This window comes from Haemaphysalis longicornis, unplaced genomic scaffold (assembly GCF_048455015.1).
Source record: "Haemaphysalis longicornis isolate Haplotype H1 unplaced genomic scaffold, Haemaphysalis longicornis Haplotype H1 scaffold_9, whole genome shotgun sequence".
In the NCBI taxonomy this organism is placed as follows: Eukaryota; Metazoa; Arthropoda; class Arachnida; order Ixodida; family Ixodidae; genus Haemaphysalis; species Haemaphysalis longicornis.
In genome coordinates, this window is record NW_027526460.1 from 40477309 (window position 1) to 40491550 (window position 14242).

General features: G+C 49.2%; 1 protein-coding gene across 1 annotated transcript in view; it reads right to left on the reverse strand.

The window, feature by feature from the left end:
* Nucleotides 1-3451, reverse strand: part of LOC144153152 (uncharacterized) — a 52703-nt gene extending 49252 nt beyond the window's left edge. Inside the window, exon 1 of the mRNA XM_077684803.1 lies at nucleotides 2639-3451. Coding sequence (XP_077540929.1) covers nucleotides 2639-3347 — 709 coding nt within the window. The 5' untranslated portion in view covers nucleotides 3348-3451. The remainder of the gene's footprint in view (nucleotides 1-2638) is intronic.
* Nucleotides 3452-14242: the final 10791 nt, after the last annotated feature.

Here is a 14242-nt window from a genome sequence, read left to right on the forward strand (position 1 = left end):
AATTCGGACATGTAATGACTTGGACTTGAGAAGAAATGACCAATCTAGGCCTTGAAGGCAGCTGAGCAAACGAGTGCATCCATCTTAACATATTCCTCACTTACCGGACAAAGCACACACCGCGAAGACATGTTGTAACCGACTGCTGCTGACTAAGGATATCAGAATTGCTGAAAAGCTTCTCGGAAGACAAGCTTTGCTTGAGTTATATAAGTTAGCCCAAAGTACATTCTTACACTTCAGCAAGGTAAACATTTGGGCTGGTTGGTACACATTCAAAGACAACAAAACAGCGCCAAAGACGGGACAAGGAAGAACAACGCTTCGTCCTGTTGTTCTTCCTTGTCTCGTCGTTTACGCTGTGTTGCTGTCTTTTAATACATCATTATGGACTCGTACACTATCTTTTTGTCGTACCTCAACCTTTGTGTCGAAAAACAGTCCAGCCTCTTTTACGGGGCTAATAAAGCGGCAAGGTTCGCAAAGTCCGCAAAGGTTTTCATATACAGTAGATTCTCGATAAACGGAACTTCAAAGGACCTAAAAATTAGTTTCGTTTAACAGGAGTTCCGTTTACTGAGAGAGATGTGAAAACGTACACATTTATGTGCGTACTCACTCTTAATACTATTTCATGGAACTATAAGCACTGGAAGGTGAATGTAGGTGATAGTTTTTCAGAAAGTAAGAAAACTAGAAGAGGTTTAGACATAACATTCACGAAGTTGATTTGGCAACAATGTGTCGCTATGCACTACAAAATGCGTCAATTATTTTTGCTTGAATCCTTGCAACTGCATCTTCACGGAGGCTAGAGGCCTCAACTTGGCGAGTGCTTACAAGCCACCGGATTTAGAAGACGGCAACGCCGTAATAAAGCGCGAATAGCACCACGATGGCACGAACGAGGTGGCAGGATGTGAGCCCTGTAACCTCGGAGTCTTGAATCGATACCGAGAGACTGGAACAAGAACTGCGATGTTGCATTCATTGCGCTAACACGGCTGACCACTAACGAGACCAGGCTTATGAGGCCAACGAGGCAAAAAAATGAACGAAGAATAAATATGGAGGAATAAAAAACAAAAACGAAACCGCCGGAACACTAAAAAGCTGATTCTCATGCCAATGGGTTTCTTAATGGAGCCATGAAGACAAAATACAAGTGGGGTTTATTAGAAAGACTGCTTAATCCCGATAACAATGATACCAATATCACCGCAATCTTCGAACAAATAACGGAGATATTAAAGAAAACGTGTGAAGCAGTCGCGACCCCCTAGCCAATTTCCCGCAACTTTTCTATGACGTCACAGAACCTTTTTTGTGCGATTGGCGGCCGCCTGAGTGACCTGTCGCGACGACAGATGACTGGATGTTTGTAATGGGGCCTCTAGTTCCATTTGACCGCATCACTTGAATGCTAACGTGCAGTTAACGCACTGAAAATTATATTTTATTGTTGGCCCGTATGACGTCATTCTTGCTCATAACACGTCACTGTGGCGCAAAATTTGAAAGTTTTAAATACTTCTTGCTTTCTTTCGTTAAAAAGACATCTTTTGTGGCTCTAATGGAGCTAAGTGAGATACTGAATCCTAGTTCTTCTAAATTAAACGAAGTTGTATTTTCTCTTCATGGCTCCTTTAAGAAGTTCCATTTCTGGTTTCGTTTATACGGTGATGCGGAAATTTTAGTTCCCATTTTTTACATTATCTGAATACAAAACCAACCAACTTACAGGCTACTGTTCCGTTAGAGCGGCAATTCCGTTTAAGCGATTTCCGATAATCGAGATTCTACTGTAATCGTTCTTCTACGAAGCTTAGCGGGAGCATGCAAGAGGGAAGTTACGCGTTTTACCATGAAAAGAAGTTAGATGTAAGCACCAAATACAGCGCATCCTTCAAGCGTGCACTAAGAAACAACGAACATCTCCCACCGTGTTCTGCTGTCAGTTCGCATCCTTCTGGTTTACAGTGCAAGAGTTGCATTGCTAGTCCTCGCTCTCTAAGAGGACCCTGTACGTCGTCTTCCGTCTTCGCCACAGCGCTCCAGGGTGTCCAATTCAAGTGACCAAGTGTGCAAATTCGGCCAATGACGATGCCAAACATATTATTCGACAAAAAAAGTGCATGTGCGCAGAGACAACACGCACGGCGTGAATAGCGTTTCGCATTGCGCAATGTCCCTACGCAGGTGCCCGTTTTTATTCAAATGGAATTCTCTTCCCCGTCATTCGTCGAATTTGCACAATAGACCACTTCGATTGGTCATTCTGGAGCATTCTAGTGGAGACGCCCTACGGGGACTTTTTAGAGTGCATCTCAGATAATGTGTTCATCCCATTAAGGAGCTTGACAAGTTTGGAATGATCATCTTGGTAAGAAAACAGCACACACCGTGGCAACCTAGAGAAACAATAAGGAGCTCAGAAGCGCCCGTACCGCGTACTTCTACGCTTTAACTTTGTTACTTTTCTGCCCGTGTTGTTAGCACATCAGGGCACTCCATATATGCGCCAAATATAAACTTCAAACAACGAGCTAAGCGACATGATGATGAGCGGTACCTAAGTAAACTGTTGGCACAAGTTCGCTTTGAAGTATACCGGCTGCGTACAGCTTGCCATACTCACTGAAATAGACTGCAGAATCCTTCTTCTTGACGTTATCGTCGGTGTAAGTTGCTCCAGATATGTAGAAGGCTGTGCCGCCGATACCATTGAGAAAATTGGACAAAAATAACAGGAAGACGGCAACAATGGCCGTCGGCGCCGCCGTTTCATCCTTGACGAAGCCATTTTGGCCATCGTCATCCGCCTTCGCGCAAAACTTCAGCCGAGCTTTCAAACTGTGGCGTGAATTGCTTGAAGAGGCGGCGGTCGCTTCGAGCCCAGGCGCGTCACGGCCGATGAACCCCGGCCCGTAGATTAAGTAGGGCAGCACGCTGCAGAAGCACCCAACCACGGATACCCATATGCCAAAGGCGATGATCTTAGGCCTGCTAATTTTTGTGGCGTAGTAGCCGATGAGTAGGCTGGCAAAAAGCGCGCTGATGTTGTCGGCGATGAGGATGACACCGAAGGTTTTCCCGGTGAGCCCAAACTTCCTTTCTAGCGTCGAGATGCAGCCGTTCAGGTAGGCCTTCAGCGCCCCTTGGAAGATGCCAAACAGTGTGTAGCATATGAGAAAGTAGTAGGCCTTGGCGAACCGCTGCATCCACTGTGGCCGCCATCCCAGGAGGCCACATCGAAAGTCAGGATCCGACTCCTCCTCCTTTGTGCCAGCGTTGTCGCCCACATCCGTCGTCGGTACGGTTTGAAAACTGTATTTTTTTGAAGGCATGGTCTGCGTTTAAGGAGGACGTCAATAAAAGGGCCGCACGGCGTCTTCTTAGCAGGACCAACTCTAAGCGGATGTGGCCGCAGGGTGCGACACAATGCTCTGGCGAGGATTTGAAGGGCCCGCGAAGTATCTCGTTGCGTTGTCTGAGATACCCCATGAGTAAACTTTCCTCGGCCGATAAATATATAAGGGTGCCTTTGAGAGATAAGTGCATCGCTCCCTAGTAGCTCCTGTACGGACGTCGGCTTCGGCAAAGTCAAGGGGCTCTGTCAGAGGGCCTGTCCTGGTGGCGTGTCTAGCAACCTCCTTTTTTGTTTGTGTTCTTTCCTCTCCAGCGTCACCAGCTTGAGTGCTCGGAAGAGGTCTCTGAGACATTTGAAATCGTCCCCTGAGTAGTGAGTAGTGAGTAGTGACCATCTTGACTTTACTTTCGTACATAAAAGCATTTAGAGTGGACTGTCAGCTTCAAAAGCAATTTATTGTGCACATAGCGGGGCCTACATTTAATCCCATTTTCACTTTATTTTACTGATAGAACCGATGTCACGAGTACAGTGGCAAAAGACAGAGCAACCCCTAGCCCGGCGGGCTTTTCCCCCCGTACATGAGGTAGTTCACAGCATTGGTGGGAAAGAAAAGAAAAGAAACAAAACATTGAAACTTGTCATGAAATGTCTATGTAGGAGCGACAAAAACGTTAGTTTTTTCATGAGCAAAATGAACCGACAATTACAACAAGACAAACCACCCATTTTATAACCAACTACATACAGTAAAGCTTTACAATTCAATTGCGCTGCTGAGAACGAGGTCGCGGGTTCGATTCCCGGCCGCGGCGGCCGCTTTTCTGATGGAGGCGAGAAGCAAAAACACCCGTGTGTACGAGATTTCGGCGCACGTTAAAGATCCCCAGGTGGTCAAAATTAATCCGGAGCCCTCCACTACGGCTCGCCTCATCGCCGGCGTTGCGTCGGCGCGTAAACCTTACAATCAATTCAATTTACAATTCAAGACCGAAAGTACTTTTTAAAATTTTCCTATTTATTACTACCCATGACACGTATTTTGAAATAATTGTAGAATAGTTGGGTATTTGTTTAGCAACTTGGGAATTCAGTGCTTGAAGTTTTGTGTACCATAGTTTGTCTGTGCAAATGACGCCCTGAAAACAACTCAGCCGAAATTCGCGATGCAGTTTCGCTGATATACAGCGTTCGAGAAATAATTGGTTCTTTGATGCTTCACTGCGGTCATAAAGACCGAGCTCAAGCTCAAGCAATTGATGTATTGTAAGAAAACTGCGCTCATATAATGGGGTATGGTGCGTGCTAGGTGCTTGCTCTGTGCAGCGAAGCACTGGACTGACCTGAATAACTTGTGCCGCTCAGCCCAAGGACGCGGGTTCAATCCCGGCCGCGGTGGCTGCTTTTCGGATGGAGGCAAAAAGCAAAACCGCCCCTGTATCGAGATTTCGGCGCGCGTTAAAGATACGCATGAAAGGGGAAATTAACTCGGAGCTCACCACTAAATTGCGCATCATAGCCCCGCCGACGACATCACGCTCTGGGTCGCCGGCGGCAGCGACGCATACATCGCGAGCCAACTGCAAGCGGCAGTCACCGCCATCGAGCAGCATCTCGTTGGTACCGGCCTGCTCTGTTCGCCTAGCAAGTCTGAACTAGTCGTGCTTGCAACGAAACGCAGGGGCAATACGCCGCAGCGCGAAGCCAACCGTATCAAAATAGTCACCGCATCGGGGCAACGCATCCCCGAAGTAACAAGACTCAAGGTTTTGGGCATGATCATTGACAAGAACAACAGCAACGGTGAAACCCTTGCCAAGCTTAACAGCAAGACGGCCGAGGCAATTCGCCTCATTCGCCGCATTTCTTCGAGAAGAACGGGCATGAAGGAGGACAACCTCGTGAGACTCGTCCAGTCCTTCGTGATCAGCCACATTACGTACGTGGCCGCGTACCATAACTGGAAGGTCATGGAACGGGCCAAGGTCAATACACTCATACGTAAGGCTTACAAATCGGCACTGGGCCTTATGGAAACCACGAGCACTGCGCGCTTACTACAGCTAGGAGTGCACAATACCCTGGAAGAAATCACGGAGGCACAGTTGGCGGTACAGCTGGAACGTCTCTCCATGACAAAGACGGGACGCCAAATCCTCGAGAACCTTGGCTACAACCCTCGCACGCCGGACCGGCAACAGCGCGACATAAACGAGGAAGCGATGTCACACATATGCGTTGACCCAATACCTAGAAACGTGCACCCGGAGCACAACAAGGAGAGGCGTGCAGCGCGGGCCAAAGCCCTCATCAAGATGCATGCCAAAGACGGGCACGCGCGTTACGTCGACGCAGCAGAGTACCAGCACGAAGGCTACGTCGCGGTCGCCGTTAAGGCCTCCACGGGCACTAAGACGACGACTGCGAGTGTACGGTGCACCGAAGCCACGGACGCCGAGGAGGTCACCATCGCCCTGGCCATCTCTGAGGTTGAGTGCCGCACAGTGCTCTGTGACTCGAGAATGGCCGTACGCAACTACGCGAAAGGTCGCGTTTGCGCCAAGGCGGCCGCCATCATCGGCAAGGCAAGGCTCCAGGGCAGAGAAGTTCGTGTCAATTGGTTTCCGGCGCACATGGGCGAATGCGCAACCGCACCCAACCACAACGAGACGGCACACTCGGAGGCGCGAGCACTTACCCTCCGCTCCTCCGAGACCGACCGTCCGTGGTGGTTCGCGAACAAAGATCGCCTCGTGAGCTACAACGAGATCACCAAGGCTTACCGCCTGGCTCGACGGGTCATGCCCCGCCCCCCACCAGTGCCTGAGCCGGGAGGAAGCAGTTCTACTACGACAGCTCCAGACCGGGTCCATCCTCGCCCTGGCAACGCTGCACAGGTTTCATCCACAACTTTATTCGACGGACGTGTGTAAAGTGTGTGGTGTGGGTCTGGCAGACCAGTGGCACATCTTCTGGGACTGTTCCCGGTTTCCAAAGGAAGCTCTATCAAGAACTTATCCGCCGCAGCTCCAGGACGCTGCACGCAGTAGCGACAAGGACACTCAACTCTGGGCCGTCCAGCAAGTCCGGGGTGCGCTCGAAAAGCACAGACCAGGCGACCCGGTGACGGGAAGCGTTGGCGCTGCGCCTAGTAACGGCAATCCCTAGGATGACGCCAGGCCCGCGTCGCGGTGCTTAGTCGTTTTGCAGGCACAAATAAAGTTTTTCCTAATCCTAATCCTAATTCTAATAGCCCCGGTGTAGCTTCGGTGGTGTTAAAACTTACAATCGCAATCAGTAAATCTGCCCCAGTTAGCCGGTCCTAAACCCGCTTCGGCTCACTTATATATATGCCTCACTTGCCGGTATTTGTTTCTTTGAATGAAAAAGCCTAAAATGCCCCGTTACCCTAAAAATTGGCGCCCTGCATCGCCGCGATTGAAATATTGTCCTAGGAGGAGGGAGGGATGCATTTAATGATGTGGAGAAGTCAATCTGGTAGCAAGCTTGGCTTGCTACTCCATATGAACATGCGAGGGGCGAAAGTGAGTGAAGGAAGTGAAGACACAAAGACTCAAATAAACACTAGCAAAGGCAGATAAACACACAAAAACTGACGGCCGCAGGAACACGCACACAGCCCGTGCACGGTAGTAGAGTTAATGCCATTGTTCACAGAGTTCCGTCCAGGCCGGAGTCACATAGAAATGACACCAAGGCCCTTGTATTCCGTGTTGCCATGGCAGTTGAGTGTCATGAACCTATGACGCCGCCAAGTTTCAGTGGCGAATTAGCACGCAGTCGCAATGTTGTCTTCACGGTTTGCCGTGGAGTGTCAAAACGGGGGCACACGCACAGTACATGTTCTATGTCCTCACTAACACTGCAAGCCTGACAGTGAGGGGAGGAAACTCGGTGCGTCTTGTGTAAGAACAGTGGTTTATAAAAGCAACGTTGAGGCGGAGGCGGTGAGCAATTGCTTCGTCGCGCTTACCCAGGCCACACGGCATTCGGATGGTGCAGGCGGGGTCAATTCTATACAAAGGCTGATACGTTTTAGATATCTGTCCGTCCATATTTATTGTTGTAGCTGCCGCCCGACAGAGGGCTCAAGCATTGCGGCATCACGTCGAGAGAACGGAATCGGGATGATAACGCTAGAATGGTTGTGGGCCGCGCAAGCTGTTTCACCAGCCACCACATTCCCAATCACCCTGCAATGCCCAGGTAGCCCCTCTAGCACTAGGTCGTGCAGCAAGCTGGTAGCCTGTGTCTGCAGAGTGTGTACTTCGTGGGCCAGTTGTTCCCGCGGAAATGAGGCCAGTTGTTGAAGCGTCGCTCGTGGATCGGTGAAAATCACCCGCACAGAAGCTTCTTGCCCCGGAATGTACTGCAAAGTAGAGCGCAAAGCAGCAAGTTCTGATGTCGGCAACGTTGTTTTGTGGCTTAACCTGGCCGAAATTGTGGTCCGCGTTGGTGGAACCCAGATTACCACCGTAGATGATGTGGTCGTCACCGATGCACCTGTGTAATAGTATGCTTGTGGCTATGGTAGCTGTTCCAAATGTGCTCTAGGGTAATTAAATTACTACAGTAGAATGGATAGTTGAGCTAGTTGGATCTGATTCATCTTTAAAGCGCAGACAGACGATACACAAGAAAGCGCTTGTGTTGTCCTCTTCTTGTGTATCGTTTGTCTGCGCTTTAAACATGAACCAGAGGTAAATTACTTTAGGGATGGAGTCGGCAGTTTGGATTTGCTGCTGATGCCCGGTATTGTGGTAACAATTCCCCAGGGGGAGTACACCCAGGGCGAGAGATGAAGCGGCGCAGAGTACTTCTCACACAAGGGACGTAGAGTTTCTTGTACCTCTAAGACAGATCTAGAACTCGACGAGTGACCAGGAGCCGTTGTCGCCAGCCGCAGATGTGTGCGAAGCTGCTCCTATTTAACAAGTACACTGGGTGCGAAACACCTAGACTCTCAGAGAGGCCCCAGAGTATAAGTTGTCTTCGGAAGGCCAAGACAAAACCGCACGGCTCAGGCCTGCATACTTTCTAGAAGAAAGCGCAAACAGCCAAGGTGGCGGGCCACCTAGCTCATTGTTGCTTCTGCCAAGGATATGCATGCTTATGCTTGGAGGCTCGGCCAAGTTGTCTGCGTGGTTATTCTTGGAGACTTGGTTAAGTTTTCTGCGTGGTTATGCTTGGAGACTTGGTCAAGGTTTCTGCGTGGCGCGGTTAATGTATGTACAATGTACGGACGCCCACCGGCTTTGCCTTAAGGTCCAAGAGTAGCGGAGGGCTCCTTCGAACTACTACGAACATGATCCTAACAAAGCAAAGTCTTCCTCAGATTACAAAAAATCTCTGGAAAAAAAATTGAAAACACGAATTTTGTCTCATGACACTTTGGCAATGACTCAAGCGCTCAGCTTGAACACCTTGGGAGTGAGTGAGTGGGAGTCTTCTATTAACATAAGGAGGGCCCCGGGACCAAAAGGCGGAGAAGGGAGAAAAGAGGAAAGGAGAGGTGGTCAGGAGGCGATGTTCACCCGAAGATCAGTTCTTGGATGCACAGATAGGGACGGTAGACCTCGGCTAAACTACTTTTGCGAGGCCACTCTCGAAAGCAAAGCGCCCAAGGGCAGCAAGGAAATCGGGGTCGCTGAGTGTCGTGGCGGGTATCTCGCTTGGATTGGGTAGGGCATTCAGCAGGATGGGGCGGAAGGATTGTTAAGCAGAGCAGTGCCAAATAAAGTGGGTCAGATTTGCTAGTGTTGCTGCGTTACAATGTTGGCAGTAGGGCGGAAGATTGCTCTTCGGGTGATGCCATTTCCAGCAGGACGAGTTAGTGATGGGGCGTTATGCAAGAAACCTACAGGTGGCAGCGGCTAGGCGGTGGTGCCTAGCATGGCGAGCCTGATCAAGCTGTTGCCTGCGGGAGAGCAGGGAGGCAAGGCCGTCAACCAGTCGAGGAGTTACTTAAAGACTCTCCTGCGCTGCGTTATGGGCAGCCTGGTTGCCGGAACCCTGAGCCATGTGTCCCGGTATCAACGCAACACGTACATAGGTACCATTGCGAGCAAGCAGACTAATCATATGTTGAATCTGATTAACCAAAGGGTGAGCGGAGAAGGGTTTCCGGAGCTCACGTAGCGCCATTTGGGAGTCATTCAGAAACCGAATGCGCGGTGGTCGCGGGACAGACGTCTCGTAGGTCAAGTGGTCGAGTTCAGCGTCCATTATAGAAGTAGTGGATGTTTATCGACTGCGAGCGCCGTCTAAACTAGGTAAACCTGGACATCGCCAAGCCAGTCCCAAGCGGCTTGCAGACACGCTCGCATCTGTGTGATTGTTTTATTCATCAATGAGTTAAGCCTCCAGAGTTCGAGAAACAGCATGATGGCAAACTCTGGATCGGGAATTGGGGGCGCCTATGCGTTGCCGATGGTCAACCCCTAAGGGTAAATCATACGTCGGACAAGTCGGTCGTTGCATCAACGACAGGTTAAGGGAGCAGGCCAACACACTGAAGACTGGCACGGGCAGCATGCTTGCTCAACACTTCAAGGCTTGCCGATGTACACCACAGTTCGAGAAATGTAGCATCTTACGAAGATACAAAGGCCAGCGCACACACGAAATCTGTGAAGCATTTGTGATACACGAAAGAGGAACCTCGCGTGTAAGCTCCCCGTGATTACCACTCCTGGAAAAACAAATTTCATACTTGTCGAGTATATATCGTTGTTTGTTCGTAGCAACATTCCCTCCATTTGTAAATAACTTAATTTGTTCACTGATTATGCACACAGCTACTCTTAGGAAACATTTTACCTATATATTCCGTTATTTGTAATCAAATAAACATTTGTTATAGTCAGCGCCTGCGTCGTCTTTTCTTCCCTTTTTCCCGTGTGCCGCGCTGTTTTGTTAAATGATTGATTTTTATTTGATTGATGGTAGGATTTAACGCGCCCGCGCAACGCAGGCGATGAGGCGTGTCGTAGTGGAGGGCTCCGGATTAATTTCGACCAGCTGGGGATCTTTAACGTGCGCCGAAATCTCGTACACACGGGCGTTTTTGCTTTTCGCCTCCATCAGAAAAGCGGCCGCCGCGGCCGGGAATCGAACCCGCGACCTCGTGCTCAGCACAACGGCTTAGCCACTGAGCCACCGCGGCGGGATGTTTAGTTGAATGACGTACCAACTTGCCCAACTAGAAACCCTGCTGTGGAGGAAATAAGGCCTGCGAGCTTTGATATGCTGTCTACAGGAACTCTGTGCAAGAACCCTTTACACAGGAACTCTTTTGTCATGTCAACACAAACGAATGGACAAATGGAATGCGAACACAGAAATGTGCACCAGAACACGCAAAGTTGAATAATGCTGCTCGTGGATGTTCAATAATGGCACACAATTGGTATATTCGGAAGGCCACATTGCCCAACTTTCTTATTGTAATTAGGCGATGCGTCAATTTGACTTGCATCGAAAGAATTCGTGCTATTTGTATGTTGTGGTTCATATTTTCGTTTTCGCATTTCATTTGTCCGAGGCTGTACGTCGCGCCCGCACTGGGGATATTTAGGACTTAATGTAACGAATACGTCAACAAAAGCATACGGTACCGGCACACAGCATTTTCCAATTTGATGCTTGGCCTACAAACTGAAATGAACAAAGTTGGGTGTGCCAACGGGTACGCTGCCTACGAACTCTTGTCTCTCAATGTCTCTGAGGCTGAACACCTAACCACGGGGCATTAATTACTAAATGAGAGCAGTGCTGGCGCGCACTGAGGAACTTAGTTGCGTGAGCAACGCTTGGGAGGCGAAAATTTATATGCGGAGGAAATGGTGCACATGCGCAGCACGGGGACACGGGTTCGCCAGGATGCTCCGATAATATGTAATGTCTCGAGCCACCGTGTTCCCGCCTCAAAAGGACCCAAACGGGCAGTGGCTTCGGGAGGCGCCTTTTGGACAGGGTCGTAATCACTGAAGTGATACGGTAACCCATCCTTTCGTTCCTCCCCTGGGTCTTTCCACTCGATTTATCTGTGAGTGGAGTGTCGACACTGCTTCCTCGTCGTGTTGTGCACAATCGACAATGCTCTCTTGGAGTGGTATAGGTGCACATTTACCTCTCAGAGAGCCCATATTTACATTAACAATCACGCTTTTTCGATAACGGCACGTGTATGCTATTGTGTTTTTACGGAAGGCTGCTAACCTTGGCAAAGGGTTACCAAAGAGAAAAGGGGATGGGAGAGGGGGGAACCTCTTGGAGTATCCGTACATCCGGGACGCAAGTGGTTTTACGGGACATTCATTCCCGTATTCAAGCTAATCGCAGCGTTAACGCATGCTTTGGCTACGCCTTATCCGTTTTCTGGCAGCCTTGCTTGGAAAATTCTTAGCGTCTGCGGTGATCAGGTCACTTGTGCGTGCACCCTACTCACGGAAAAAGATAAGGAGCCACGGTTCTTCGTCTTGCCGATTTCGGCCCAATTGCACGAGCACTGATAACTGTCCAGCGTAGGAAATGAAGGAGTTCAGAGTTACCACAGAAGGGCCGAAGCGATTGAATTGCAGCTTTGGGTGGTCTTAACTTACGTCGAAATTAATTGTCAAACGTGTCTGGACAGCTGAACATACCCCAGTCTCTGCAGTTATTTATGCCAAACATGAGGTATGCCGAATATGCTTATCTAGGATAGTTATATGATGACATTTATGAAGTTTACAGTATTTCCCTACTCGATTACCTACTGGACACTCATAGGTACGTCACCGGTAGGTTAGCTGTTCGGACTGTTGCCATAAGAGGGGTAACGGCTTATTGGTTAATTACTGGTCGCCGGTGGCTCACTACGGCTGGTGGTTACCGTTGGGATAACGCTTGGTGGCTACTGGTGGACCGACAGCTGGGTTACCGGTTGGTAACGAGTAGCCCACCAATTACAAGGGAGCCACCAGTCAATGGACCTACCAGAACCTACCAGAACCTCTTATTGCTTATTCGAGTGACACAGAGAGGCCTAGCTGGTGGAAAAATCAGCAGGGCCTTGCCACCCACCGAAAAAACATGGCTACGCAGTTCTGGAAGCGTTAAGTGACGCTTTTGTCGGGAGGGATGGCGTCCTAGTCGTTTAATGGACAGTTCCATTTCGTCCATTTGTTACTGACATTGAGAGTGGAGAGGAGAGTAGGGCCATGACCGCGCTCTTCGTGAGGTACAAAGCTATTTTATTCCGTCCCTACATTATGGTGTTTGGTGTGAGAAACGGGACTGTGTCTCTCCACCTAATGCGAGACATCCTGATACCGCGAGATGCACGGGAACCCTCCTTTCCGCCACGTCGCTCGTCGCACACCCGTCTGCACCGACGAAATTTTGTTTCCGAACAAATCTCTCCCCTCACATAACTGTGCCACGCAGTCCCTCTCCAGAGCTCCCTGTCCCATGGCTCGTCCTTTGCTCTTTGACTGATCTTACGAACCTGCAGGGACACTATATTCGCCCAGGACACCACCACGCCCTGTTCGTTCTGAGGATTTACCTGCACAATGCATAATGGGACTAGTCATTGATCCTTTTTCAGAAAATCAGTTGTTTAAAGCCAAGCTTTAGTGTCCTCAATGATGGCGCTGTACGCCGATACACCCTGCAGGAAAGCTAACTTTCTCTAGCAATGATAATGAACGATCGTGGGTGAAGGAAAGAAGAAAACGCTTCCCGTGGCCGGAATGGAACCTGAGTCCCTCGTGTTATGAAGCCGGCGTCTATCCGATTGAAGCAAACGCTAAGCAGCAGTTACCGATTCGCGCCGTGCACCCTCAAACCCAAACGTTAGGCCTCCCGAGAGTTGCTGTGGGTGTTCTAGAAGAGTGGTGCGTACCTCCAGAGTAGCACATACTTGCAGGGTGGGATTGGCCGACCAAAGGATCAATCACGAGAAAGCTTCGTCGTCGTTAGGCAGAGGGGAGATCAGGTTTTTTTCTCTTTCTCACGAGACTGCTCGGCACGTGGCTCTCCAATTGACTAGCTCCACTCTTTATATATACGGCATTTTTATATATACAACTAAATGATCTTGTCAAAATCAACGTCATCTAGTTCTGTACACATTGCTTTCACACGATCTAGTGGGTAGTGCCTTGTGTTCAACCCTGAATGCGATGGAAGCAACGCATCTCAGTCTACGGGACAATGGTATCATCCGTATTTGTTTGTCTATAGTTCACTTCTCTGTCTTCGGGATTTTCCCGCCAAATAGACAATTTATAAACCCTCTACATACCAAGCTTTGCATATGTATCCGGTCTCGAATACGCCGGAATTCAAAGCACGGTGTTTTTATGCCCTGAAAGAGAAACCACCTTCCTCATTTTCACAGCCAATGAGTATTTCGTGCTGCCTTGGATATAATTTTTATCTTTCTCTTTTCCCCGTTCTTTGGTGTTATCTTTATAGATAAGCAAAGTTTCAAGATATATTTATATGAATTACGGCCTCGGTGCTGACGAGGCTAATTGGCTGTTGCTTGCGTCTATTCCGCTGTCCATCGGTCAGGCTTAGAGGGACACTGAAGTCTACCAGAAAATGGGTAACGAACAAGTCTGACCTTCCAATAGCAATTTTATCTTTGAATCGGTGCCGAATGATTATTTAATTGCTGAGAACTTCCGTCAATTTTTCAGCAAACGCTAATCAAACGCGGAACAAACGTGACTCAATCAGCGACTGCAGGCGCTGTTTGTGTCACGATAAACCGGAGGCAAGCGAGTCAGCGGTGATGTATAGCGGCATAGAAGCAACAGAATACAACGCTACCACGTACCAAGCGCTATGGTCAGTTTC